The sequence below is a fragment of the Orcinus orca genome, chromosome 20, assembly GCF_937001465.1.
Source record: "Orcinus orca chromosome 20, mOrcOrc1.1, whole genome shotgun sequence".
Taxonomy (NCBI): domain Eukaryota; kingdom Metazoa; phylum Chordata; class Mammalia; order Artiodactyla; family Delphinidae; genus Orcinus; species Orcinus orca.
Window position 1 is genome coordinate 27,438,020 of NC_064578.1, and position 27,863 is coordinate 27,465,882.

The 27,863-nt window shown below is 46.6% G+C and overlaps 2 protein-coding genes across 4 annotated transcripts; one reads left to right on the forward strand and one right to left on the reverse strand.

Moving 5' to 3' along the window:
• Positions 1-105: 105 nt before the first annotated feature.
• Positions 106-13,690, reverse strand: COQ9 (coenzyme Q9). Of its 2 annotated transcripts, XM_004264926.4 has the most exons (9): positions 13,549-13,690; positions 11,110-11,278; positions 9,808-9,943; positions 4,386-4,528; positions 4,041-4,125; positions 2,876-2,980; positions 1,453-1,608; positions 1,099-1,152; positions 106-790 (listed from the first exon to the last, which is right to left on the reverse strand). In XM_004264926.4, the coding sequence occupies exons 1-9, from the start codon at positions 13,616-13,618 to the stop codon at positions 755-757; spliced, it is 954 nt and encodes a 317-aa protein (XP_004264974.1). In that variant the 5' UTR covers positions 13,619-13,690; the 3' UTR covers positions 106-754. The 2 variants fall into 2 exon arrangements, with proteins under 2 accessions (XP_004264974.1, XP_033274912.1); XM_033419021.2 differs by lacking the exon at positions 2,876-2,980.
• Positions 13,650-27,507, forward strand: CIAPIN1 (cytokine induced apoptosis inhibitor 1). 2 transcript variants are annotated; one of them, XM_033419024.2, is made up of 9 exons: positions 13,650-13,783; positions 18,426-18,607; positions 19,432-19,584; positions 21,498-21,574; positions 23,015-23,177; positions 24,613-24,686; positions 25,567-25,682; positions 26,174-26,255; positions 26,778-27,507. In XM_033419024.2, the coding sequence occupies exons 2-9, from the start codon at positions 18,451-18,453 to the stop codon at positions 26,886-26,888; spliced, it is 933 nt and encodes a 310-aa protein (XP_033274915.1). In that variant the 5' UTR covers positions 13,650-13,783; positions 18,426-18,450; the 3' UTR covers positions 26,889-27,507. The 2 variants fall into 2 exon arrangements, with proteins under 2 accessions (XP_033274915.1, XP_012386730.1); XM_012531276.3 differs by having other exon boundaries at positions 13,651-13,783; positions 21,495-21,574.
• The last annotated feature ends 356 nt before the right edge of the window (positions 27,508-27,863 follow it).

A 27,863-nucleotide genomic window follows, 5' to 3' on the forward strand; every position in this document is an offset into this window, starting at 1 on the left:
TCTCCTGGCTGCTAGTTTCAAGCCTTTTCCACAACACTGTTGTCTCACTCTGGCGTCTTGGATACCTGCCATGGTCTATATGGAAACTACCTACACAACAGGAAATTGCTTCAAACATATTTATTATAATTTTTACAGACTCTAAGTTCATGAATAGTCCTGCAACGCATGCTGGTGTAACTCAACACAGGGCCTGGAATCACACCTCTGGCCAGGCTGGGCAGTACCATCCAGCACGCACCTGTCTCAGGTGAGGCAGCTTGCGAGGGGGTTTCCAGTGCAGCATCTCAGGACACCAGAGAAGGAAAGGGCAGCATGGTTCCCTCTGGGTGCACAGGCCTGTGCTGTGCTGTGGATGAGCTACCACCTGGGGTGGCTTCAGACCCTGACTCTGACCTGGGAGCCCGAGAGAGCATTTCTAGGCAGGTTAAGACATGATCAAGGTGCCTGAGAGACGAGGACAGGGGCGTGCTGGGTTTCTGTGGCTTGAATGCTTGATTGAGTGCTGCAATGCAGAAAGGCATCAGGAGGCCGGGCCCGGTGTTAGGAACTGAAAAAGTGGCCCAACCCTGGGCTACAACTGTATCTATCCTCCAGTGCCCTGTGGTTTCCAGGTGGCTGTGGTAGTGTGTAGAGGCCTTCGGTGTTCTCTCGTTAACACCCTGTTTCATGGACGGCACCTCATACGTTTCAAAGCCCTTTAAATATATCCTCGGGTATTCTTCTGGGCACTCTAGCTTACACCCTTTCTTGCTCACCGGCGCTGGTTTAGACCTGTCAAATTCTTGAGCTGACAAAGGGATGGAAACAGAGAGTGATGAGACCTTGCCCTGACCCTAGGACTCCAATGGGAAAGACTGAGATTTCCAAGGCAGCATGCGTGGCTATGATGCAGAGATCTGACATACCAGGGTCCCGGGAGTAAGCACTGTTTCCTGATGCCAGTAAAAAATAGAAGTGGGGTACTTGGGATCTAGAGATTGGGACTGAACCACTGTCAGTCTTATTATTAGCTTTCCAGTTTAAGGCTACAAAACTACTTGGGGTCAGTGACACACGTGAGAATGGATGGGCAGGGATGAGCTGGGCAGTACTCACTGTCACCGCTGCGCCCATGAGTCCTTGCACCAGTGCCTCTCCGGTGGACTTTACCTAGAAGGAGTCAGAGTCAGGTTCTCTCAGGCCCCCACCACTAGCTCAAAGGTGAGACAGGTAGGACAAATCAGTAGGCCTATTAGCCCCGACAGGTAGAGTCAAGAGGGCTCTGTGTACTGGAGGAAGAGCCCATGGACAACACAATCACAAATGGGCCAAGTGTGGCTTTCGGGGTAGGCCCTGGGGACTGTCAGCTGAAGTCAAAGGGGAGCAAGAGAACAGACAAGTGACCAGTGCAGCCCAAGGAAGACAGTGTGCCTAGTGAGGAGGCTTCCCAAATGCCTAGCCCCCAGCTACCTGCTTGGCAGTGTGGCCCACGTTCATTGCGTCGTTAATTCGGTTTTCCAGGAAGTGCCAAGTGTCCTCAAAGTCTGGGGAGGAGTCCTGCATCATCACCAGCTCTGTCGTGTTGTAGATGCCAGCCAACACTGCTCGGCGGGTGTACCAGTTAAACTGCAAAGAAACCCATCAGAGAGGTGGGTCACCACTGTTGCTGCAGGTTGGGGGAAGTCTGGGTAGTTCCTACCCAAAGCCACTGGCACTCCTGGGCTTCCTCCTGATTTCTTCTTTTCCTCACAGATACACAGGGCCCTCTAGACAAGACTGCTGTTCCCAAACTAGGCTGGGTGTCAGAATCACCTGGGAGATTAAACATGCAAGCTACTGGGCCCAACATCTTAGAGTCAAGAGGTCTGAAATAAGTGCCGGGGTCTGGATGTTTCATAAGCGCCCCACGTGATTTTGCTACATCCACTCGGCTTTGGAAACGCCAGTGAAAAGCCTAAGTCTCAGGACATCGAAGTTCCAGGGAGGCCCTGTGGTCAGGCAGTAATGACCAAACCTTCGCGTGTTCATCAGTGAAGTGAGGGCTGAGACAGCATCATGGACAGACTGGAATACCTAGGAAGAGCTGAGAGTTCAAGTCCTTCAGCAACTTCTGACTGTCCTGGCGAACCACTCTTTAGAGCCCTAGCTCGGCTGCTTTGTGTTTTATCCCTCTGATTTCTTAGCTTTCTAATTTCATTTTCCTACCATCTCTGTTGGTGGTATATTCCCACACGATGGAAGTTTATTAAAGCACTTTGTTATAACTGTGGTGGGAGCATCTTTTTCGCCTCCCATCCTGGATTCCACAAAGTACCATCACACATTAATTTCCTTTATGAAGGTATATATATATATATTTTTAATTTCCTACCAGAAATATGGTAGCACTAACAAGTCAGATTCTTTCCTGGTGCCTGTTTAAAGGCTTATTGATCTCTTAGCGAAGCAAGCCAACATGGACTACAGGGAGAGAGTTTCTTTTTAAAGCAACGAGTGTCTCCATGGCATTCTTTTTTTTTTTTTTTTAATCAGTCTCATAAAAGACACACACTGAGAAAGTCTGCTACGGAATCTAAATCATAGAAGACTGAGGGGGAAATGATTATAAAATGGCAATCCAATCACAAGGCCCTCTGATGCCTTGTCACCAGTCTAGTGGGGGAAGGAATACCAATGGCTCATGGCTACGGCACTGGTCCCTGAATGAAGATGACCTAGATCCCACCGTGGCTTGTGGAGGGACCCTCCTCATACCTTAGCCTCCCCTTTCCAAGATGGGAATGACACTGTAGTCCCGTGAAGGATTTGTTATCAAAGAAGTTTCACAAACTTCCTGAGGAAATGCTTAATCCAAGCGTTGCCAGTAGCCTGCGGGCCTGCAGAGAGCACTCACGTCAGTGGACTGGTCCCCAGCGTAATGCCACATGTCATCCACCATGCTGGTGAGCAGGCCCAGGCTGGCTGGGATGTTGTGAGGGAGCAGAAGGATGCTGAGCGCCTGAGGAGAGACGGCAGAGGAGTGGGACTGCACACCGGCAGCGGCGGGCTCAGGTGGCTAGTGCCTCACCTCCCCCTGGAGGTACGGAAGGGGGCCTGCCCGGCCCTCCTTCTGAGACTCACCATCTCCACCCACTCGTGTGAGCTCCTGGCGTCTAATGCTCCCGACTACAGCTAATGGGAGCCGGGGCAGATCCGACCCTCAGCTGACCCAGTCAGATTCTCAATCCCTAGCATGTGGACTTGGGAATGCAGACAGCCAGCTCTAGACTGGTGGCTTTGAGTACTGAGAGCACCCCATTCTGTAACATGGAGGAAGAAGCAGGGATAGCTGGGGAGTCTGGGGGTGGAATTTGAGGTGGAAAGGGTCAAGCTGGAGATCTGAAACCAAGCGTGGTGAGCATGGGCAGGGGATGGGACTTGACTCTGGACTGTACTCCCTCACTCCCGCCCACAACTGAAATTACATGCTCAGCCGTCTCCCAGCTGGGCAGAGGACACTAGATGATCCGTGGGCCCTCTCAGTGCTGATGTGCTTTGAGTTCTTAACTGAGAGAATGGCCTGCACTGTGACACACTTTGAAACAGGAAAAAAGGACCTTTAGAAAAGGGGAGTGGGAAGCCCTTGGAATGAATACTCCAATTCTCTAAGCATCACACTGACATACTGAAAAGAAGTCCCAGTTCCCTGAGATCTAGAACGCGACAGGCCTGTTAATGATGATGGCCAGTAAAATCTTCTGACTTTTCTAATCCCCTTCATGGATTCCTCCTCATTGAAGACCTGGTGGCACACTCGGGCCACTAAGACCCCACCCAGGACGTGATCTAGGACCCACGCCACCCACGTTTCCAGGAACTGAGACACAGATGGCTCAGAGGTCCTCTCTTTGGCTCTCGCAAATCTGAAACCTAGCTCCACCAATTGCACTGCGAATCCCTAGTTTTGTGGAGATTAATGAGCTGACTTCTGAACCGTGTGCCAGACCCTCCAAGTGAAGGTGCCGAGGATCATAAACACGAATACTTTCTGCCCTGGGGCCTGGATGTGGACTCTGTACCCGAGGCCAGTGCTCAATGTACGGGATCAGCATTCTCAGTCTGGTTTCCACAGCATCCCTCAGGAACTCGTCTGTTTTCCTCTTCCTGGAAGAGGGAAAAGAAAACACTGTGTTTCTGGATCAAAGGCATGGGCTCGGTGCTACACTGTTTACTCAGCCCTAGTGGGGAGGGCCCCACCAGCTCCCGATGAGACAGGCAGCTGCGTTTCAGTCCCAGCAGAGCAGCAGGGCTGCTCAGTGCTACCCTCTTGGCTCTGCTTGGATTGGCCTCCTGGGGACAGCCAGTGGCGCCTAAGCTCCTTGAACCTTAGCTGCCACCCCGAGCAATGATGCCATGGGACTTACTCTGCCTGGCCCAGCTGTACCAGCTTCTGCTCCTCTTCCAGCACACGGGTGAGCCGAGAGTTGCACTGGGTCACAAAATGCAGTATCAGTTCACTGCCATCATTCCCAAACATGTTGGCAGCCGCACTGGAGAGACCCAGAGACTACAAAGGGGGAGAGGGAAAACGGGAAAGTGGCGGGTAGGTGGAGTGGACATTTGCCGCCTGTTCATCACTAGGGCCTCCTCTTCTAGTAACAGCAGCTTGGTTCTCAGTGGGACACCCCACTCTTCACTCTTGTCCGTGTGATCTGGGAGAAGCTGACCACCAGTCCCTCCACACTCCATCAAGCCCCTGGGTGTGATGCAAAGCAGGGGATCCAGACCTAGATAAATGGAGTTCACAGCAACTAGTTCAGGAACGTGCACGTGACCAAATCCAGCCCTACGAGGCCGCCTCCACACTTTTGCTAGTACCGATGGGAAAGAAGTACCCTCTTTCCTCTGGGGCTGCTGAGCCATTTTTAGTCCTGCATGGGAAGCCCCTGCTGAGAATGAAGCTCACAGAGAAGAAAGCAAAGCAGATACGCTGTAGAGACAGTTCCCAGCAGCAACAATCTAAGAACACCGAGCCAGAGCTACTTCCAGACCTTTCTGTTATTAAATGAGCCAAACACTCCCTTTCTTGCTTGAGCCAGTTGAGTTTGAGTTCTGACACTTGTAACCTAGAGTTGTAACTATTATAAAAAGGGGCTTGGGAAGAGCGCTCATAACTCTCTTCCTCAACAACTCACTTAACCTAAGCCTCTTGGAAAGTAGGTCTCTCAGTTGTTTAAAAAAAAAAGTCTCACAAACTTTTTTTTTTTTTTTTTTTTGCCACACCGCAGCATGTGGGATCTTAGTTCCCCGACCAGGGATCCAACCCGCGTCCCCTGCATTGGAGACACAGTCTTAACCACTGGACTGCCAGGAAAGTCCCTCACAAACTTTTCCTAATGAGTTGTCAAAGAGTTAACAAAGCCACAGAGATCCTTTACTATTCCTCACATACAGGACTCACTGAGCAGCTACTGGAGGGAGAACCCTGACAGCAGCAGGGACAGAGGGCAGAAAAGGAACCAAAAAAACCATTAACTCTAAATTCCCACCATTGGGAAAGTGCCTCTCTTTTGGTGGGAGTACACGGCCGTTTTGGAGGGCAGCTTGGCAATATTCACCTCAACACCAGAGCCGCAGGAGCATCAGTACTAAGGGTGACCGTGCTCCCTGTGTGCCTGGTGCCTGGCTGAGCGCACTATATACACGACCTTGCTGCAGCCCCACAGCAACGCCAGCAGGGGGGTATTACCATCATCCACATTTTACAGAAACCGAGGCTTAAAGCTCTTAACCACCAGGCTATGCTGCCTCTAACATGTATGTAACAGGAACCTCGAAAATATACACACTCCCTGGGCCAGTTGTTGAGCTACTGTCTCTCAGCTCCAAACCTGCCCTTCCTCTGCAAGCCACACTTCTGGCTCCATGTTAGGTCCGCTGATAGGGTCTCTAGAGGGAGACTGCAAGGCTGGAGGAGGAGGAAGGGCCTGGCTCCTTGCGGTTTACTTCCCGTCTGCTAGCGGTCTGTGTGAGTAGCGCCCTCCTTCACCACCGCAGCAGTTCTGTCCAGTGGCAGCAGCTGAACCCAGTCTGCAGTATTCTCGACAGGTGCAGACCCAGTTTCATCGAGCCACCATCCTCTCCCAGCCCTCCCAGCCGCTCTGCCATTTCCCCAACCCCAGAGGCCAAGTGCCAGCCCCAAAGGACCCTTCCTCCAAGGTCAGCGACACCAGCACCCGCTGAGGAGCGTGTCCTCCGGAGACGTGGGGGTTTCACCGCCACAGGGACTCTCCTTCAAGCTCCTAGCTGTAATCATTCCAGCTCTTCCCTTTGTTTCCTTAGCCCCTGGGATGACAGCTCCTCCCTGCAGGTGCTACCTCTACCATACCTTAGTGTTCTTTCATCCTTTCAGTTACCTGGTTACCAATTTCACATCTAGTTAACAATTCTTTGTGTTAAATTCTCTCTCTCTGAGTAACCGGTGTGATTTCTTCTGATTGATGCACTCCCTGAAAGACCAACTGCACTTCTCAGAATTTGTCCTAAAGAAACCAACCAGAAATGTACTTAAATCTGTCGTACAAATAGGCTTATAATATTAAAAAAATTGGAAACAACCCAAATGTTTATCAGTTGAGTTCAAGTAAATGCAATAGGTATTATGCAGCCGTATGAATGGAGATATGCAGAGTGAAAAAGCATATGAAAAAGAGTGAAAAATTTAACCATAGAATATTCAATAGAATCAGATTTTTCCAAACAATCCTGTTACATTTCTGTCCTCCCCTGGTTCCACACCTTTCTGTAATGATTCTCTCAAACCTTCTCTGCTACCTCCGAACCTCTGTCTCCTCCCACTGTTTCCTAACTTCACGATCAGGAGACAACCACACCTACGTTACAGAGAAAACAGAAGCCATTCCCTGGGAACTCCTTAAAGGTTCTTCTAGAAACTAAGCCTGCAGCTGTCTTCTCCAACTTTGCCCCTAATACATCGAAGGCTAGTCTTTCCACCTGTCTTCCGGATTTCATAATCCTTGCCTTCAAGGAACCTCACGTTTTTTATTTTGCCACTTTCTCTTGTATCTTCACCGTCACCGGTGTTTCTGTGCCCTCCTGCCAGTATTCAAACATGCTCATCAAACTTCCATCCCACTTCCCCTGCTTAGTATACTAGCTCTCTTCTCCCCCTCGCAGCCAAACACCTCTGCACTTCCTGACCTCTACTCACTCCTCAACCCACCAGTTATTTTGGACCTGTACTCCCTTCAAACGGCTGCCGCTGCAGTCACCAATGTCTAGTTGCCTCATCCACATTCTCCCGCTTTGCCTCCAGCGCAGGCTCCTCTACCTCAGTCTTCTTTGCCACCCCACCCTGTTCCACCCCACCCTTAAATGTCAGTGGTCCCTGAGGACCTAGACTCCTCCCTCTTTTCACATGACACTCTAGGCACATTCATGCCACCCTAGGCAATCTCACTCACTTCCATGGTTTAATGACCACATACACATGTGGATTATGCCCCAACATATACTCTAGTGCAGGCAGCTCCTCCAGTTTCAGGCCTGTATGCTTGAGGTCCCCCGTTGGCCGACCCAAAGACCCCTCAAATTCAACAAAGCTCAAGACTGTACCCATGGGGCTTCCCTGGTGGCGCAGTGGTTGAGAGTCCGCCTGCCGATGCAGGGGACACGGGTTCGTGCCCCGGTCCGGGAAGATCCCACATGCCGCGGAGCGGCTGGGCCCGTGAGCCATGGCCGCTGAGTCTGCGTGTCTGGAGCCTGTGCTCCACAACGGGCGGGGCCGCAGTGGTGAGAGGCCCACGTACAGCAAAAAAAAAAAAAAAAGAAAGAAAGAAAAAAAGGCTGTACCCATGGGCCTTCCTCAAACCTGGCTCTTCAGTGGCCTTAATCTAAGAAAACGGCGCCACCATGTACCCACGCATGCAAACCGGCAGGCAGCTCTGGTGGCATTTTGTCACTCCCTCCTATGTCATTCTCTCACCAAATCTACCCACTTGTCTCCACGTTCACTGCCCCTGCTCTAGGTCAGAAAGCCCTCATCTCTCCTGGATGACGAGCAGCCGCTCCCAGTGACTCTCTGACTCCAATACTTTTTCATCCAGCAGCCAAAGTGATGGTTTTGAAATGTCACATTGAATTCTATACCTCCAATTATTCTTAGAATAAAAGAAAGCCTAACTCTTCAACATGACCTTTGGACCTTGCCTGATGTAGCCTCAACCGACCCTTCCCCAGCCTCACTCAGCTCAGACCTCTTCCTGATTCTCGGCATGATGGTTTTCTTTGGTTCCTCTAATGTGCAGGCTTCTTTCCACTCTGCACATGCTGTGTCTCTGTCTGGACTTGTCCATCCCCCACGCCACCAAATCAGGTAAAGCCTTCTCATTCCTCAGCTCTCAGTTCCAAAGCCTTGCCTCACCACGTTCTCACCCCACCCCGAGTTAGATTCAGTCCCTCCACTGCATGTCACAATAGCACCTTTTCCTGATAGCCCTTACCACGTTTTATAAATATGTATTTGTATATATGTGATTAACGTCACTAGACTGGAAGCTCAACAAGGGCAGAACTTTGCCCACCCTGACTACTATGATGTCCCTAGGACCTAGCACACTCTCTGTTCAATAAATATTTAAAGAGTGAATGATTAATAAATGAAAGGGGTTTTTTTCTAATTTGAAAGATCAAAATGTTGATCTTTGTTATCTTTTTTATATTTGTCTGTACTGTTCAAAGCTTTCACAGTGAGCACACAGTGGAATCATATAGTATACGCATTCCACTTATGTGACTTCTGTTACCATACGTGCTCTCGGGAGAGTGAGAGAAGACAAGAGAAATAACAGTTAAATTTTAAAAAAGCAGCAAAGTTGCCCACTGTCCCATTTCAGGAGCAGATATCTCACGTGCTTGGGGTGGGAGATGTGAATCTGCAATTCCATCAGTCTCCATCCTCACAGACCTTTCATAGGATGGTATGTGGCTATGCTTGATGATTCTGCACAATGAGGCCTAAACATGAGCCTATGGCTTAATCTAAAGGAGCAGGCTGCTCCACTGCAGGAGGAAACACCGATTATTAGACTTACATAGAAAAATGAGGTGTGCTGGTCTCCAAGGTGGTGCCTTCTTGGGAGTTTTCAAACACCACATTTTGTCAATTCTAGGATCTCCATTTTTTTTTCATTTTAAACAATCAGTGTGAATCATAAATTGATGATGCGTCACAGTTTAACAGACAGCATTTTTCTTTTTTAGTGATGCATAAAATAATGGCGCTTCTTACAACCAATGGCATCTTAGAGTCAATGAAATACGGCAGGTTTTTTTTTTTTTGCGGTACACGGGCCTCTCACTGTTGTGGCCTCTCACGCTGCGGAGCACAGGCTCCGGACGCGCAGGCACAGCGGCCATGGCTCACGGGCCCAGCCGCTCCGCGGCATGTGGGATCTTCCCGGACCAGGGCACGAACCCGTGTCCCCTGCATCGGCAGGCGGACTCTCAACCACTGCGCCACCAGGGAAGCCTGGGAAGCCCCTGGCAGTTTTGATCACAGGCTATTCTTGTCTAATGAGCTGCCTTTAGAACCTAACTGCCAAGAACCAACTCCACGGTATATTCTTTTTATATTAAAAAATAATTAAAAAACAAAGCCATTTCTACCCTATTGGGGAAAAACAAACAACACAGAACCAGAAAATCGTATAGCAGTGAGGAGCTCTGGGGCTCTGAGCTGGGCTGGAAGAAAGCCCTCTGCTCTGGCTGCTGTGATTCCCTCCTGGCTGATCTTGGTCAGGCTGCCCCGCCCGCACCCATACACACCTTGGCTCCTTCTGCAATTGCCTCTGCTGTCCACCCGTGGGCGGGCACACACTCCAGGGCCGCCGTCAGGATGCGCTGCTGCAGCTGCTCCTCACTCTCGTAGTCCTCCTCCTCCTCACCGCCCTGGTCTGTGTACCTGAGACCCAAATGCAAGAGAGACATGGGGACGGAGCCCGGCACACCTCACCTCACCTCACCGCCTGCTGCCTGGCATGCAACAGGTGCCTGGCCAGAAACCACAGGCTCTGTGCCTCCTCTCAGCACGTGTTGAGAGGACATATACTTATGTGTCGGTATCAGCATTTGAATGCCAACAGAGCAAAAATCATATCATCCTTCGCCTCCCATAGAGTCACTGAGAGAAAGGAACCATGAGCGAGGAGGTCAGGTGATAGGAAGGTGCATGCTGTCACAGCACCCTGGATTTCCCAGTTTATAGCCTTACCACATTGTTTCTTTATCTGGATTTGTACCAAACTGTAACTCCATTGAGGACAGGGACAACGGTTACGTTATTCACAGGGCCTGGCACAAAGTAGATCCTCAAAAAATATTTGTTGAATTGAAATGAAAACTACTTTCATTGGGAGACCAGAAAAATGACTGGGAACACTCCAATTTCAGAGCCAGAGGAACTTCTCAGCGGCAGGATTAAGTAAAGACGAAACATCTAACGGAGATGTAAATTATTATTTCCTTTCTGGAGGGCAATTTGGCCTCACATGTGTAACGAAATGTAAAATGTGCATATCCTTTGACTCAGCGCTCCCACTGCTGAGAGAATCATCTACTTTATCACATTATTTTTCATACCAGTGAAGGAAATCTAAATATCCATCAATAAAAGACAGGTCAAATAAATTTTGGTACTGCCGTTTGCTGGAATACTATCAACCATTAAAATAATATAGATTGTGAAATGACATTATAAACGTACTATTGAGTGAACAAACAGGTTCTGGAACAGCATGTATAGTGCACAGTGTAATTAATCATTTATAATATATACAGGGTTATATACGAAATACGTTAGAGAAAAGGATATTCACAAAGAGTTATCTCTGGGTTTGCGATTTCTGATAATCTTTTTACTTTTGTGAACTCCTTTGTATTATTTAGAATGGTTTAGAAGGTACAGGCACCGTTTTCATAAAACAAACAAACAACAGGTTCCTTTCAAAGATAAGGTTGAAAATGGTGAAAGCTGTGAAGGGAACAGAGAGGCTAGAGGAAGGAGAAGCACAGATTCACCCAAGCACGCAAAGTGGTCAGAAATGGGTGGACTGGCGTTCTACTGCCTACCTGGGGGGTGAACGAGAAGACTCCTGACTGGGTTCTTCTGTGCCCTGTGTCTCAGAATGTTGCTGAGAAAAAGAGGGGGGAGGTTGCTGCTCCTGCTGATCTGAAGACCTCAGCTGTGTAGCTGAAGCGTGGAAGGCACGTGGCACCAGGGCTGGTCGGCAGCGGGACACTGAAACAAACCGAGCTGGTCAGCCAGGGACACTCACCAGAGAAGACCCTTTGAGACCCAGAGTGGTACGAGGGATGGGGAGGAAGAAAAGCAGAGGAAAACCAGAACCACACAAAATTCTTGGGTAAACTGGGAACCTTTCGACATGATGTGGTGGCAAAAGCAGGAACCAGGAAACGGAAGACCTGTCTTCTAGACATGTTTCCATCATTTGTTAGCTGTGTGTTAATGGGCAAACCATTTCACCCCAATGAGCACGACTTTAAAATACGCAAATTAAGAGAAATAATCTCTACTTACTCAATGGGAGTGTTGCGAGGCCCAAACAAAAAAATGAAAGTGACTTGAAAACATTATATATTTATATATCATGGCAAGAGCACTGGACTATAAATTAGAAGGTCTGAGTACTGACTCCCTAGTGGTTATGTGGCGTCTCTATCTGTTTTCTCATCTGCAATATTGCAACACCCATTTACTTTAGGAAAGGGCTTTTGAAAAGTACAGTACTGTATTTCCTAAGCAAAGGCTCATACTATTTTCTTTCCCAGTATTTTACTATTAAAAAAAAATTCAAACATACAAGCAAGTGGAAAGAATTGTGGCATGAACACCTGTATATCCACCACACTCTTCATACATCAAGCCATCTTATTTATTTATTTTGGCCACACCACACGGCTTGTGGGATCTTAGTTCCCCAACCATGGATTGAACCTGGGTCTCAGCAGTGAAAGCACCGAGTCCTAACCACTGGACAGCCAGGGAATTCCCCAATCCATCTTATTTTTTGATGCATTTGTTGCAGACTTCAGAATTCTTTATCTTTAAACATTTCAACATGCACATCATTAACTAGAGTTCAATATTTATTGAATATTTACTGTTCTTTTATTGAGGTGATATTTACATTCAATGAAATGCACAAATCTTAAATGGGCCAATTCTGAGTTTTGACAAATGTATACACCTGCCTAACTTGAACCCCTATCTAGAGATTAACATCACCCCAGAAAGTTCCCTCTTATTCCTTCCCAGTTATTCCCCACCCACACTATGCTGAATTTTTCATTCTAGTCTTGCCTGTCCTAGAATTTCATCTAAATAGAATCATACTGTGTATCCTGTGTCTGTATAAGACTTCTTTTGCTTAGAATACTTTTTAGATTGATTCATATTTCTGTGAAAATCAGGAGGTTGTTACTTTTTACTGCTGAGTAGCATTCCACTAAGAAACACTATTCTATTGAACACCTGGGCTGTTGGCTATTATAAAGGTGCTATGAATATACTTGTTCAAACCTTTTTGTGGACATTTTGCTTTCATTTCTGTTGAGTAAATACCTCGAAGTAGATTTTCTGGGTCATAGGCATTACTTTTACTGAACATATTTAGTTTGGAGCTTTGTATAGAAACAACAAAACAGCACTCATTTTAAAGAAAATCTGTGGACCAAATCAGGAAAAAATGATTTTTAAAATAAACAGCACCTATGTGTGAAAATATCAATTATCTTAGCATAGGTACAGAAAAAAACGGACCAAATATTCATAAAACTTCGAAAAGGACCTGGGAGGTCCCAAAGCAATATTGCAGAACCACTGCAGTCCACGAGAAGATTTTAGGTGAAATACAGGAGAATATTATTTCATTAGTTATATATTTATGTTAATATGTTAATTCATACGTTCTATTTGTGGAAGATGACATTGGTTTTCCATTTATGGTAGTGATATAAAGCTTCCTCTTTTAAGAAAACGTCTATATTTTTACGAAATCAGACGTATAAACAAAAATACTGACTATATGGTGGCAAAGGTGGTACGAGGATACTGAAGAATTACTGAAGAGGTGGGGAAATGACTGACTTGGGAAAAAGTAGACTAGGCGCTGTCTGTGTCTGTTTCCCGGGATCAGGGCCCAGGGACTTGACAATGGAGTTAAGAGACTGGGTACAAGTGTGCCAGTCTGCAACCGACCGAGCTGTGTGACCTTGGGCACCCACAGCCCTCTCTCGGGCTGCGTCAACTCCATGAAATGGGAGTGACAGACCCTTCCCTGATGCTCTCGCTCCTCACAGGTCGAGAATGGGGTCAGAAGCCAGCCAGGCGGCCACTTCGAGCCCGAGGCGCCGGCGCGAGCCGCTATGCCCTTCACCTCACCTTGCTCTCGAGCCGCCACGAGGCTTCTTCCGCCCCTCACCCAGCCCAGATCGGCTTCGCGCCCCCTCCCCTTCCCTCCCCGTTCCCGGGATCGGCCGCCCTCTCACCGGGGAGGCACCGCAGCTGCAGAAACCTCCACCCCGCCCGGCCGAGCGCGCCAGACACCCTCGCTGCCATCTTGGAAGCGGGCACGCTGCCTACAGCGACGCGCCGTATAGCACCGAGTCAGCTGCATGGCCACATCCGCCCTCCCCGCGCCGCGGGAGCTTCGTCCTCTCGCGAGAGGCGCGAGGTGCGGAGCCGGCCGATGCTGAGAAGCCGGGAGCGAGACCCGGGCGGCAGGTGAGCGATCACCAGGTGGTCCGAGAGCCCGACCTTCCCCAACGCCCCCGTTCCGGCCCACCCTCTGCCCATGTCCTCTCATTTCCCATCCCCAGCCTCGTCCTTCGGCGGAAACGTGGCTATGGCCACCTCCCTGAGGACCACAGCGGGCTTTCGCCCGGGGGAAGCCGGTGTGAGGGGTCGGGCCCGCCGTGCCTCGTCCCGGTCTCCTGGCGTGGTGGCTTCTGCCCTTCCCGAGCTGCCTTATCTCCCGCGCTGCCGGACCCGGCCTGAGGCCCCGGGGGACAGCGCTGAGCTGGGGTCCGGGAGACCGGAATCTGAGACCCGGTTCTGCTAGTAGCCAGATGTTGTGACCTTGAGTCTCAGTCGCTCTTCGCAAACATCAGGGAAGCTTAAGTTTCCGTCTTTGGGGGTACCTGGACCCCCCAGGTTGTAATTTTGAAACTTTGACTTCCCTGAATCTCCAAAGTGTTGAGTTAATATAATTGAGTATTCCCAAACTTGCCGGATTGGAAAAACCATCAGGACACTTGTTAATAAATCGGATACCGAGGTCTTTCTCCTGGAGAGTTGATTCAGTACATCTGGAATCTTATTTAGCCCTGGAATCTTATTTTAACAAATGCCCCCGGGTGATTTGGACGATCTGCAAGTTTGGGAAAGGCTGGTGGCCTTTATTCTGACATTGAGTGCCAAGCTCTGCGTGACTCAGAGAGGTCATGGACTAGTCACTGAGCAGATATGTAAATGCGGAGCGCCTCACTGGGAAACCTATCACCAGGGAAGGCTTCATAATAGTCGGAAGAAGTAAATGGTTTGGGGATGAGGGATAACCAACAGCTGGAGCTAAGCATGCCGTTCTGTAAGTTTTGTGCAGTTAGACCCTTGTCTTTGTATTTTTTGCACACTCCTTATCAACCTTTTCAGAACCTCTTATTCTCCCCTGCGTGAGTGTGGGGGACGCCTCCCCCTAAGCCAAAACTACTCCCCAAATGTTAAAATTTCTGGATTTCGGTAAAGCACTACTGATCTCTCCATGAGGTTTTGTTTTCTGAGTTTTGTCCACTTATCTTCGAATGAATCTTTCCTGTGGAAAATCTAGCACTTGGATATCCTTCCTGAAACCCTTAAGTTTGACACACACCTAATTGCCTGGAGACAAAGTCTTCTATTTCTTTTCCTTTGAGTTTACTGTTTCCTTGCAGATTGTCATCTTTTTTTCTGTGTGTGTGTGTGTGTGTGTGTGTGTGTGCGCGCGCGCGCGCTTCAGTCAGTTCATTTTAATTAAATTTTTCTTTCTGTTAACTGTCAGTATTCTTAGAATTTTTTATGCATTTGACTTAAAAGGTTTGATCCTTGGTTTGAACTGATACCCAAACTTCAATCTTATTTATTTTCTTTTGGCCCTCTTCATCCTTAAAAGGAGCCTAATGCCTCAGGATTTGATGTTTACTGGGTGCCTTAAAAATAAAGAAGTGCATCTCCAGAAGTTGTTCTCAGACATCTGCTTTCACTACCTGTCTACAACATTTTAGAAGGGCTGTGGGCATGTGTGTGCAGCAGTCAGAGTTGGAGAGATGCTTAACAAGTCCAGTGACGTGACAATGACTTCTATTCCACCTCTTTTTATTTATGAAACTGGGCTCTGAGTCACACTTCTAAGTGTGTTGACTTAGGTGCCAGACATTTTTTCCTTGTTTTTTTAGAAAAGACATTGACAACAACATAAAACTCTGATGATGAATAGTATCACACTTTGGCTTTTAGATATTTAAAAGAACATTGTGTCCCATTTTATTTGGAAAACGCTGACTGAAAGTGGTGGCTGTGTCTTTTTGAGAGTTAATGTTTAATAAATGTATTTTATGAGTTCCATTTTGCCATAGAAGATTAGTTTGGGGGGATATGGAAAACAAAGCACTTTCCATTCTTCTAATTTACAGACACAATCCCACTGGAGTACTGTATAAGATGTCATAAAGTGCAGCTCTTATGTTGTATAACTTTAACAATAAAAAAGGAGCTTCACATTTCTCCCTGGGGTGTCCTCCCAGCAGGTATGGCTGAGGAGGAAGAACAAGATTTTATAGGACTGTTTGAAGCAAAGGCATATAAACTGGCCACAGAGAAGTGGAGGCTCAGAGTTCTCTTAGAACATTATTTTATTGAGCTCTGTGTGCCAGGTCCTGCTGAGTACATTGCATATTTTTATCTTCTCATTTACTTCTTGCAGCAGCCTTGCAAAATATAAGATTATTCTCCCTACTTTATTAATGAGAAAAGAGGCTAATCACTGATCCATTGTCATGTAGCTAATAAATAGAAGATCTAGTGGTAGGTAGAACCCCAGTTCATCCGTATTCGAAACCTGTGCTCTCTGAAACTCTGCCTGATAAATTGGGAGATTGGGATTGACATATATACACTAATATGTATAAAATGGATAACTAATAAGAACCTGCTGTATAAAAAAATAAAATTCAAAAAAATAAAAATGAAAAAATAAAACCCTGCCTCCATTAAGGTTGCTGAAAAGGTCTCAACATCTGGCTTTTTGTGTTTTTCTAGTTAATGAGTAGCCTTTGGCCCCTCGGTTCTTCCATGAGGATTTTTCTGTGAGTACAGTGCAAGGTTGTAGTGGGAAGGGAACTTCTCATCTCTTTCTATTGTCCCAAGGGAGAGCCTGTTCCAACATCATTCTAGAAGGAGATCATTTATTTCTTATAACTTCATACCCAGCAATCCATATTCCTATCTTCCCCAGCTGGTTCTTAAATGTGAGACTGATCCAGAGTTGTTCACTTGAAAGATTTGTAAGGGTTCTTCCTCAACATGTTACAGTTGAAAGCTTAAAGTTTCAGTTCTTGATTGTGTGCTTTTTAGGGATTTAAAAACCACAATTCAATGACTAAGGAATCCTGTTTATCTGATAACACTTGGCATCCTTTTACCATGGCGTGCAGTCAGGTCAGGATAATAAAGAGGGCATTCCACAGGGAAGGAACCAGATAAAAAGCATGATAGAGTGAAAATGCCAAGATTTTTCATACAACAAGGAAGGATTCACTTTGGGGAGGTGGGAGATACAGGTGGAGCCAGATTACGGAGCACCTGAATCCAGAAGACTGAAGAGTTTTGACTTTGCTCTAGAAAATAAAAGCCTTAGGAAACGAGCAGCAAAATCAAAGTACTACAGTATTTAAGGATGACTGGCTGACCTAGGCATGTTTTGTAGGCTGAGGAGCAAATCATTTGAAGGGAACATTTTTTTTTTTTAAAGATTCTGCACTCAGATTGCTTCACATGTCTTTTTTTTTTCTTTAAGATTTATTTATTTATTTGGCTGCGCTGGGTCTTTAGTTGCAGCACGTGGGATCTTCGTTGCAGCATGCGGGATCTTTAGTTGTGGCATACGGAGACTTTAGTTGTGGCATACGGAGACTTTAGTTGTGGCATGCGGGATCCAGTTCCCTGACCAGGGATCAGACCAGGCCACCTGCGTTGGGAGCACGGAATCTTAACTGCTGGACCACCAGGGAAGTCCCTGAAGGGAACATTTTTAAAGAAGGAAGAGTGTGTAGGCCTGACTTAAACTTGGTCCCGCAGTGTCTGTGGTGGCATAATTGTCACTGGGTTAGCCACCTCTGCAGAATACAGAAGTATTCGGCTTAAGACCCATCTGTGTGTGATCCCTCTCCCGCAGCTTTGGTCTCATGTCGTTTGGTAGAGCTGTCTGAAGCCAGGGACTTGGAGTCATTAATGTTTAAGAAAGAAATGGGGAACTGAGTAGACTGCTATCTCCTGACCTGATTGCATCGTGAGGACATTCTATACTCATCTGAGTATCAAGTCAAAGAGAAAGTTGACCCCAGCAGGAGGAAATTTCCGTAGGTTAAAAGCATGGGTTTTACAGTCACATAGACTTGGATTCAGATCCCAGCTTTTACTTTTTCCACACAACACTTAGTAGTCGTGTGACCTGGGCATAGTCAACAGCCTGTTTCCTGACTGTAAAATGGGAGTAGTATCTAGTTTAAGGTTGTACTGAGGTTCAATTGAGATAATGTAGTAAAATGCTTTGAAGAGTCTGGCTAATGTTAATTGTTAGAGATAGAGGTAGTAGATACTATTGATCAATGCAGAGTCAATAGAATTGAATTTTCATATCTTGATGAATGGGAAAATATCATTATTCAGTTTGCTAAATTTACATATGTTGTCTCTTTTTAAAAAATACACTAAGCTTGTGGTTGGGTTATATCAGCCAATTTATTTGCCTCCCTTGCTGAGTCATACTTCTGCCTAATTAATGTCCTGTGTGTTTTACATTCTGTTCAAGCTGAGTTGTCTCATACCAAAGAGAAAAGAATATTTGTGCCTTCAACCTCCTTACTTGACCGCGCAGTCAGGATTCTCACCAAGGAAGCCACCTGCCATATTTGGGAATGTTGGGGTTATGAAACCTTGGGATAATGGGTTTATTTATTCACACTCTGGTATCTACAGTGAGTTTTTCTAATGTGGTCAGCATTCCCTGGTGGGAGGTCAGAATTAGGTTGCAATTCTAAGCACATTTGGTGGTACTCCATGGATTGAATTGCGTTTTGTCTCTGCTCACTCTTGACTCTCCTTTGGCCCATAGCTTTTAGGTCCACAGCACTGCAGGAATGGCAGATTTTGGGATCTCAGCTGGCCAGTTTGTGGCAGTGGTCTGGGATAAGTCATCTCCGATGGAGGCTCTAAAAGATCTGGTGGATAAGCTTCAAGCCTTAACTGGCGATGAGGGCCGAGTGTCTGTGGAAAACATCAACCAGCTGTTGCAGTGTAAGTACCTACCCAGGTTGTCTTACAGGGAGGGCGGTTTTGATGGCAGTGCTGCATTTCTTGTCGTTCCTTGATAGCTGGGGGTTTTTGTGTTTTTTTTTTTATTTAAATAAATTTATTTATTTATTTTTGGCTGTGCTAGGTCTTTGTTGCTGCGTGCGGGCTTTCTCTAGTTGCTGTGAGCGGGGGCTACTCTTCATTGCGGTGCACGTGCTTCTCATTGTGGTGGCTTCTCTTATCGCGGAGCACGGGCTCTAGGCACACGGGCTTCAGTAGTTGTGGCTTGCAGGCTCTAGAGCGCAGGCTCAGTTATTATGGCGCACAGGCTTAGTTGCTCCGTGGCATGTGGGATCTTCCTGGACCAGGGCTCAAACCCATGTCCCCTGCATTGGCAGGCGGAGTCTCAACCACTGTGCCACCAGGGAAGCCCAATAGCTGAGGGTTTTTTTGGGGGGGTGGCACATGATAGTAGTTTTTTCAGTTGAGATACAGTGGACTTAGGAGTATAGTTGATGATTTGTATAAGTAAGTTCTTATTTCTTATTAGATGTTCCACATTTTTTAAAAAAGCTTGGTTTTCGTCCACCTTCCTTTTTTACTTTTTCCCCTGAGCATACAAAAGGAGATGAAGTTAGTAAGACTGAGGGAGAGCAGGGCAGCAGTGTCCTTGCCCCTCTTGCTAGTAACGGTGGTATAATAGCATTTGCTGAACAGGTAGGTGTTTATTCTACAAGGCCACGCATGTAACCTTTGTGGGGACTTGGGAGGGATTGGGAGATTCTGGGGCCAAGGTGATTGTTGATTAGAGTCTTCCTTCTTTTCAGCTGCCCACAAAGAATCTAGCTTTGACATTATTTTGTCGGGTATAATTCCTGGAAGCACCACTCTGCACAGTGCTGAGATTTTGGCTGAGATGGCCCGGATCCTTCGGCCTAGTGGATGTCTTTTTCTGAAAGAGCCGGTAGAGACAGCTGTAGGTAAGGAAATTTTCACCTGAAAGACTAGAGTTTAACAGGGTTGAATCTTTAGGTATGTTTACCGCATCTCTCTGAGAAGGAGGTATAATTTGGAGATCAACAGTCCTGTACTGAACCTTATCCTTAGGGATAAGGGATGAATTATTGTAAAACTCTGAACCAGCACATCTGAATAAATTGTGATATTTGACCCATTAGGTAGTAAAATAGAAGGAAACTGCTCATCTGAAAATGGCTGGATCCTTCAACAGGTGAATGCTTAAACTGGTACATCCACACCATGGAAAACTATGCAGCACTAAAAAAAGAACAAACTATTGCCACGTGCAACAACTTGGATGAATCTCAGAGGAATCATGCTGAGTGAAAGAAATCCAATCTCAAAAGCTTAGAGGCTGTATGATTCTGTTCATATAACATTCTTGAAATAACAAAGTTATAGTGACAGAGAACAGGTTGGCCATCGTCGGGGTTAGGAATGGGAGGAAGGGGGTACGTGAGGCTGTAAAGGGGGTGGTGTGAGGGTTCCTTGTGGTGATGAAGACTACGCACACACACACAAGTGTATGTAAAACTGGTGAAATCTGGATAAGCTCTGTGGACTATCAGTGACAACTTCCTGGTCTTCATATTATATGATAGTTGTGTAAGATATATCGTGGAGAGAAGAGGTGAAGGGTCCTTGAGACCTCCCTGAACATTTTTTTTTTAACTTCCTATGCATCTATAGTTATTTCAAACTAAAAAGTTAAAAAAATAGTGACTAGAAGTCTGAGAGTGATGAGCTAAGTATTGATTCATGTGAAAGTAAAGATAGAATCCAAGAAATAAAAACCTCTTTTTTGCTCAGTGGTAAAGCTGTCAGAATCATTCTAGATTTTTAGCCTTTTTTTAAAATTTTTTTTATTTATTTCTTTATGGCTGTGTTGGGTCTTCGTTTCTGTGCGAGGGCTTTCTCTAGTTGTGGCAAGCAGGGGCCACTCTTCATCACGGTGCGCGGGCCTCTCACTATCGTGGCCTGTCCCGTTGCGGGGCACAAGCTCCAGACGCGCAGGCTCAGTACTTGTGGCTCACGGGCCCAGTCGCTCCGCGGCATGTGGGATCCTCCCGGACCAGGGCTCGAACCCGCGTCGCCTGCATTGGCAGGCAGATTCTCAACCACTGTGCCACCAGGGAAGCCCGATTTTTAGCATTTTTAACTAGACTTTCTATCAAAATGTGAAGACTTATTTCATCAAATAATAGAAATAAAAGTATTTTGAGGGCTTCCCTGGTGGCGCAGTGGTTGAGAGTCCGCCTGCCGATGCAGGGGACACGGGTTCGTGCCCCAGTCCAGGAAGATCCCACATGCCACGGAGCGGCTGGGCCCGTGAGCCATGGCCGCTGAGCCTGCGCGTCCGGAGCCTGTGCTCCGCAATGGGAGAGGCCACAACGGTGAGAGGCCCGCGTACCACAAAAAAAAAAAAAAAAAAAAGTATTTTGAAATGTGTAAAGGCATTTATGTGGAAATATAAGCTTGTGATGTTAATAGCAGCTATAGCCTTCTTTGGGATGTAAACCTTGGGTGACTAAACACAGTGTCTGTCGGAACTATACAGAGATACTTGTATACTTTACAGTTTCTCAGCCTCTTGGTCATTATCCAACAGCCCCTGGAAGGTTAGGTTTTTCAAAGAAACAGAGAGTGATATGAAGCAATAATAATGGAATTATTATATGACACTTAAGAGCATCAGTAAGAGCACTTTGAACAACCAAAAGGAGTTGTCCAATTAAAATATTATCACTAAAATATATATACATTGAACAGAATAGGTTATTATTGTTTTAGTGCCTGCTGACCTGAAGAGAGCCTTTATTATTTTTCCTGTTTTGACCTATAAAGCTATTAACTGGGGTTTTCCTCTTAGCAGTTAACAATAGCAAAGTGAAGACGGCATCTAAGCTGTGTTCAGCCCTGACTCTTTCTGGTCTTGTGGAAGTAAAAGAGGTATGTTTGTAGACGACCTTCTTTGCTGGGAATTTAAGCCTTGGGTGACTAAACCCACTATCTCTTTTGTCAGACGATACAGAGAGAATCTGGGAGAAATAACAACCCTGAAGGTGAGGTGATCAGTGTCACTCAACTAGGAAACAAGTTGAGAAGGGCTCTGCATGGGAGAAACCAGATGCCTCGAAGGACGAAACCTCTGAAATCAATCTCCTCTGAAGAGACTCAGCTTGGTCCCATGTGGGTTGGGACATATTTTGGTCTCAGTACTAGTGGTGACCACTGACTGAGGCAGGGAGAGAGCGACACATCTCTTAGTGGACACGAATCTTAGGCCTAAGTGAAGGGCAGTTGCCTGTATTTTCCTCAGCTTTTGGGTGGGAGGCTAGAATAGGTTGGAGCGGGAAATCCTTTTCTGACAATTCATTAGAAATATTAACATTAAATAGAGGTATTTATGGTTCTACATTATTCTCCAATGCTGAAATTTCCTTGTGTGAGAGGTGTTATACCACGATAGCTGTTATACCATTGATCTGTACATGACCTAGGGCCTCAGTTTCTTCACGCCTACCCTTTCTTATTTTTCTTTTTAGTTAAAGTTCTTCCATTTTTTATTCCAAAATATGGGATGTTCATAAAAATTCAGTTAAGACTGAAGAATATAAAGTGACATCTCAGGCCTTGCTTACACTTTCCTCCCCAGAGGGAGCCACCAATACATTTTTGGTGTTGCTGTTCGGACTTCTTTTTATGTATTTACAAGTGTGTTTTGTGTGTGTGTATACACATTTTTAAATGTAAACAAGGTCATATGTATACAGTGTTCAGTCACTAGCTCTTTTCCCCACCTTTAGCTGTCTTCGACATTATCCACCTCAGTGTATTGACCCACTTCCTTACTAATGATGGAACGGCGTTCAGTGCTCTAGATGGACTGTGGTTTATGTAGCAGTTCCATAATTGTCGGACGTAGAGGCGGCACCCCCAGCTTCTTCCCAAGGAACATAGAAAGCATTTCCCTCCCCCTGTGGTTCTCTTTCTCTACTGTGTATTTCATTTCTAGCATCTTTACTGTGGGCATGCTCCCCCGCCACAGGCTTCGATTCCATTCGACAGCCTCTTCAACATGTCCGATTCATCTTGATAATCATAATCATTACAATCTCCACAATGCCTCGCACAGTGCCTTGTACCTAATAGACAGATATTTGATAAAACTCTCCAAGGGGCAGGCTCAACATAAACATGTAGACAGAAGTTACACTCCAGGGTCCTGATCAGTGAGAAACTGAACGTGAGGCACGAGGCAATGTCTGTGATCTCCTGCTGTCGTGTGCTTACTACAGATGTGAGCATTTGACACCTGTGAGGGGGACATAGTACACCATCATACTGTAGAAGAAGTGTGGCCTAATCCTCTGATATCTTGAATTTCAGCTGCAGCGCAAGTTCTTGAGCCCTGAGGAGATTCAGTCTGTCCGAGAACACCTGGGTTACCACAGTGACAGCCTGCTCTCTGTGCAGATCACAGGAAAAAAGCCCAATTTTGAAGTGGGTTCTTCTAGTCAACTTAAGCTTTCTACTACCAAGAAGTCTTCCGGTGAGACTGGCCTAGGGACATTGTTCTGTCTGAGTGGGCCTGAAGAGCCCTATTAAAAACTGAGCCAGAGATCGGAATGAGGTGGTGATATCTTCAGAGGATCATTCCCTTCCTTAATTTCCCTCATTTCCAAATGGAAGAATGCTTAATGTACTGTTGTTCTGGGCATATTCGGATCCAAAACTGAAATGATGCATAGATATTACCTAGTTCAGCCCCTTCTTCTGCACCAGAGGACACTGAGGTCTCCAGATTCTAGAGGTCAGACTCCCGTAGCTTCATTAGTTGATGAAGTCTTTCCAGACCCCAGAATTATGACATTAACCCTCAGAAGACCTCACAGTGACGGTCATGGCGGATAAGAGTGTGCTATTCCCCTTCCCATGTGTCCTTTTCTCTGTACCACTGAATGCAGCTTTTCTTTGAGGATCTTAAGACACTTATAAAAATATCTCCTCTCAGAAGATCGCACTCCACCCTTTGTCACCATTCTCACCCTTCCTATCACTATTTTTTAATGCCTGACTTGAGAAAAATTGTCCTAGCTGTGAGGTATGCAAAAATTTACAGGTACATTCACACTGCTCTGTTTTGACTGTCCAGCCTAAATCTTCAAGAAATCCTTTAACGTCCTAACCTTTGGAGTCACAGTTCCAGGATGGGTAGGAGCAGCTTAGATGACCTGCCCTGCGGGAGATCTGAGCATCCAGTGTGACAGTGATCTCTGGGGGGTGCACTTCCCCCCAAGGCCCATTCGTGGACTGGCCCACCCTGAACCCTCAGCTCTTTTGGGCCCAGAGGGAGAATCAGGAGGTGTAATTTGCTACTGATCTGTTGTTACACCGCCGCCACCATCTCTCGAACCCATTTTCTTGTCTGTAACAGGTCTACATGTGACTGGAGCTTTGCTATTTATAATGCTTTTTGGTACAGTTTCTTGTTTAATATTCAAATCTCCTGCAGTGGGTATAGGGAATCCTATTAGCCCCATGTTCTAGGGATGGGAACTAAGAGAAGGAGGAGAAAGCAATATGGAGTGGAAGTTAAAAGCGTTAGGTAGACTCTGTCTGTACTTGTGTTATTTGTGGCTGTGTGTAACTGGCCTAAGTATCTAAACCTCTTTCCTCATTTATAAAGTTAGGATGACAAGAACTTTCCTCATAAGGTGGTGAGCAGGACTAAATTAGATCATGTATGTAAAATGTTTAATGTAGTATCTGGCACAAAGCTTAACAAATGATGGCTTTTATTGCCATAAAGTGATGGGTTCCTCTCATGCCTTTCTAAGTGGCAGAGCTGGGCCTTGAACCCAGGTCTTTTGACCGCCGGCCCAGTGTGTTCCCTGCACAGCCTCAGTAGAAAGCGCTTACACGTGCTTGGAGTTTGTTCCCAGCTGCTTTTCTGGAGCTTGTTTTCTTTCATTGGTTGGATTCAGGGAAGCCTGCTATGGACCCTGCAGCTGCCAAGCTCTGGACCCTCTCGGCCAACGATATGGAGGATGAGAGCGTGGTGAGTCAGCACTGTGGTCACCTGATTGCTTTCTTTTCCCACTTTGGGTGGGAATGTTGTTGTTTGGAGCGGCCTCTCTGGGTTTGTAGGTGTGAAAGCATTTAAAGCCCAGCCTTGTGGCTGTGCCTGCCACTGGCATTTTTTGACTCAGAAGGAAACTCCACACTAGTGGCATTTTAAACTTCTTTTTCAGCATCCTTCCCCCCGCAGATTTTCTTGTTCTCACTTCATGTGATGTATTAAAGACTCTTGTGGGCATGCGTAAACCTGAAAAGAGTTTGTCAGCTAAAATATTTTTTGGCTCCTTCGTCTGGGCAAGTCACCAAATGCTCACTGTCTTAACAGTAATGCTCTTCCAACTCAGATCAATGCTTTCTGTAATAAAGTTCTTCATTCCTACAACTATTGAAGTTAGAGTGGTAAGCAAACTAGGCGACGGTTTGTGCCCTCACAGAGCTTACAGATTAACTGTCTACACGTTTATCGAAGAATTACACAAGTGTATATATCATTATCTGCCTTTTCCTCTGGAATTATATAGAAAATATTCCATTCCCTTTTCTCACACGACAGCCCTTTATATATTCGCATAAATATAACGCTTCTCTCTTTGTTCTTCCTGCCCCCTCCCTCCCTGCCCTCCACACACATGTTCTCTGCACATCGTAAATGAGTCCCCAGCCCCCTCACAGCCTAACACAGCTTCTGTGCACGTAGTGTACTCACTGTGTGGTCAGCTTGGGCGTGATGATCAAGCCCGGGTAGGATGATGGGTGCCTTCTACATAGATGGGCGAACTGCTGCTGTGGACTGTGGCCACTTCACCTGTTCCTTAGCAGAGACCATGACTGTGTCATTAATGGCTTCGAACATTCTCCAGGATCTCATTGACTCAGATGAACTGCTGGATCCAGAAGATATGAAGAAGCCAGACCCAGCTTCCTTGCGGGCTGCTTCCTGTGGGGAAGGGAAAAAGAGGAAGGCCTGCAAGAACTGGTAAGCCTTGGGGTGAGAAGAGGCTGCCAGCGGCTTCTGATTATCAAGGAATCGCTGTACTTTACAATTACTAAAACATGTTTTATTGTAAAATGTATCAGACGGTTAGAAGAGTATGCTAAATAAGTACATTTTAAAGAACAATAAAATGAACACCCATGTACTGCTCACCCAGCTGAAGAACCAGGAACATGACTTGTTCCTTAGAAGTCGCCTCTGCGTGCTCCCTCAGCTGCATCTCCCTCCCTCTCCTTACAAGAGGCTACCATTCTCCCAAATTTGTGCTAACCTCTCCTGGCTTTTTCGATAGTTTACTGTCTATGTGTGAATCTCCAAACAATCCATCATTGAATTGTGGAGCCCAAACCTGACTAGGCCAGGAAAGGTCAATACTCCATATCTGTGAAGGCTCCCAGGGAAAAGGTCTGTCAAGGATTTGGAGTTTCTGGGTGGTGGCAGGTCCCGCTCATCAGCTGCTAACTTTCCCCCAGCACCTGTGGCCTCGCAGAAGAACTGGAAAAAGAGAAGGTGAGGGACCAGATAAGCTCCCAGCCCAAGTCGGCTTGTGGAAACGTGAGTATCTGGTTGATTACTCAGTATTCACAAAGGCCTAAACTAAACACAGACCAGCTCCAGCTCTACAGAGTTCACTGCCCAAGTATTTTAATAATAGGTGAACATGCGAGAACGTGTCTCTAGGTAGTAATGGGAAGAGGGGTTATCTCATGAGGGTGGGTAGCACACTCATGACCGTAGGGGAGGCACTTGTCATTTCTTATTTTTGGCCCCTTTCTTTCTGCTTCACATTAGGCCTGATGCTACTCAGCCATTTGCTGAGTGTGGCTGTGATGTGAACTGCTGAGAATATAGAAGTATGTCCACCTAAGGAACTTCTCTAGACTTTTGTCTTTCATGAAATCAGAGATCTTAAAGACTCTTAGTATTTGGATCCCAGTTGGACCTACAAATGTACGCAGTCGTTCTCTTCAGGCCGCTGTGGCCATACTATGAAGTTTGGGATCCCTTTCTCCAGGCCTGTATCTCTGGGAGAGCTGACACTTGGCTTCCCTGTATGATGGTCTCTTCTTTCAACAGTGTTACCTGGGTGATGCTTTCCGCTGCGCCAGCTGCCCCTACCTTGGGATGCCGGCCTTCAGACCTGGGGAGAAGGTGCTCCTGAGCGACAGCAGCCTCAATGATGCCTAGGGGAGGGCCCGGCCTGAGACACGCCTGCTCCTCTGCCAGCTCCTGCCCCTTCCATCCCACCACGTGGTTCCTCCCGCCTCCTCTCGATTGGCTCACTCTGGCTTAGGTCCATTGCGGAGAGGGTGCTCAGTGGACAGAGTGGAGCTGGCTGGGAGCAGTGGTGTGGAGTGCTGCTGCAGATCAAGACCACAGTATCCCGGGGCCCGGTTACCCTGAGTGGGGACCTCCTTCACCCAGTGTTAGGTAAACGGGGTACATCCCAAATAGGCCCCTCTCGCCAGGTCAAAATGCTGACATTTCGTAACACTCTCCAAGCCCGCCATCCTTGAGTATTAACACTGTGACAGAGAGGGCCCCCCCCCATTCTAAGCTCCGCAGTAGTGCCACGGCTTATCTTCCAGAGTTGGTGGTTTATTCACCATGCAGTTTTCTTGGTGACAAGAGGCAAGTGTCTCATGACCTCAGAGCACCAAGGGAATCACTCCTTGGTTGCTGTGATCATATCCAGTGTCCCTCTGCCCCCTCCAGTCCTACCCCCCATCCCTGTTTTATTGTGTTGCATCTGTGCCCTACTGTCATTTCTGTTAATCTCCAGGTATTAAACTTACGTACTAATGTATATTCGCTGTGAAGAGGGGATATGTCTGTGTGTGTGTGTGTGTACGCGTGATGTCTGACACAGCCATCCAAGCTCACCTGGGACCACAAAACTCTTTTCTGGAGAGGCTGAGTCACACCACATGGGGCCAGTCCTGCACTTAGAGATCAGGGCCTCTCTCCATCTACTTTAGGAGAGTCCAGGTTGGTAGCATTTAGAGAGAAGCAGGACACAATTCTGACCCAACAGTAAACCTCTGAGCAGGAGACACTTTGTTCTTCTTGTTCTCCACCAACGCAGACTCGGAATGGATCTTGCCAAATAGCAGAGAGATCATGTGGATTTAAGAGACCTGGGTTTTTCTATTTTGACAATAA

Bases quoted from the DNA above. Each gene is read 5' to 3' on its own strand.
- CIAPIN1 (XM_012531276.3), top strand. From the start codon at position 18,451: ATGGCAGATTTTGGGATCTCAGCTGGCCAGTTTGTGGCAGTGGTCTGG. The intron at 21,575-23,014 runs GTATGTTTGTAG...CTTGAATTTCAG, and splicing joins GTCTTGTGGAAGTAAAAGAG to CTGCAGCGCAAGTTCTTGAG. The intron at 23,178-24,612 runs GTGAGACTGGCC...GGTTGGATTCAG, and splicing joins TACTACCAAGAAGTCTTCCG to GGAAGCCTGCTATGGACCCT.
- COQ9 (XM_004264926.4), bottom strand. From the start codon at position 13,618: ATGGCAGCGAGGGTGTCTGGCGCGCTCGGCCGGGCGGGGTGGAGGTTT. The intron at 1,153-1,452 runs GTAGCTGGGGGC...GACTCCTTCTAG, and splicing joins TGGGCCACACTGCCAAGCAG to GTAAAGTCCACCGGAGAGGC. The intron at 791-1,098 runs GTGAGTACTGCC...TCCCTTTGTCAG, and splicing joins TCATGGGCGCAGCGGTGACA to CTCAAGAATTTGACAGGTCT.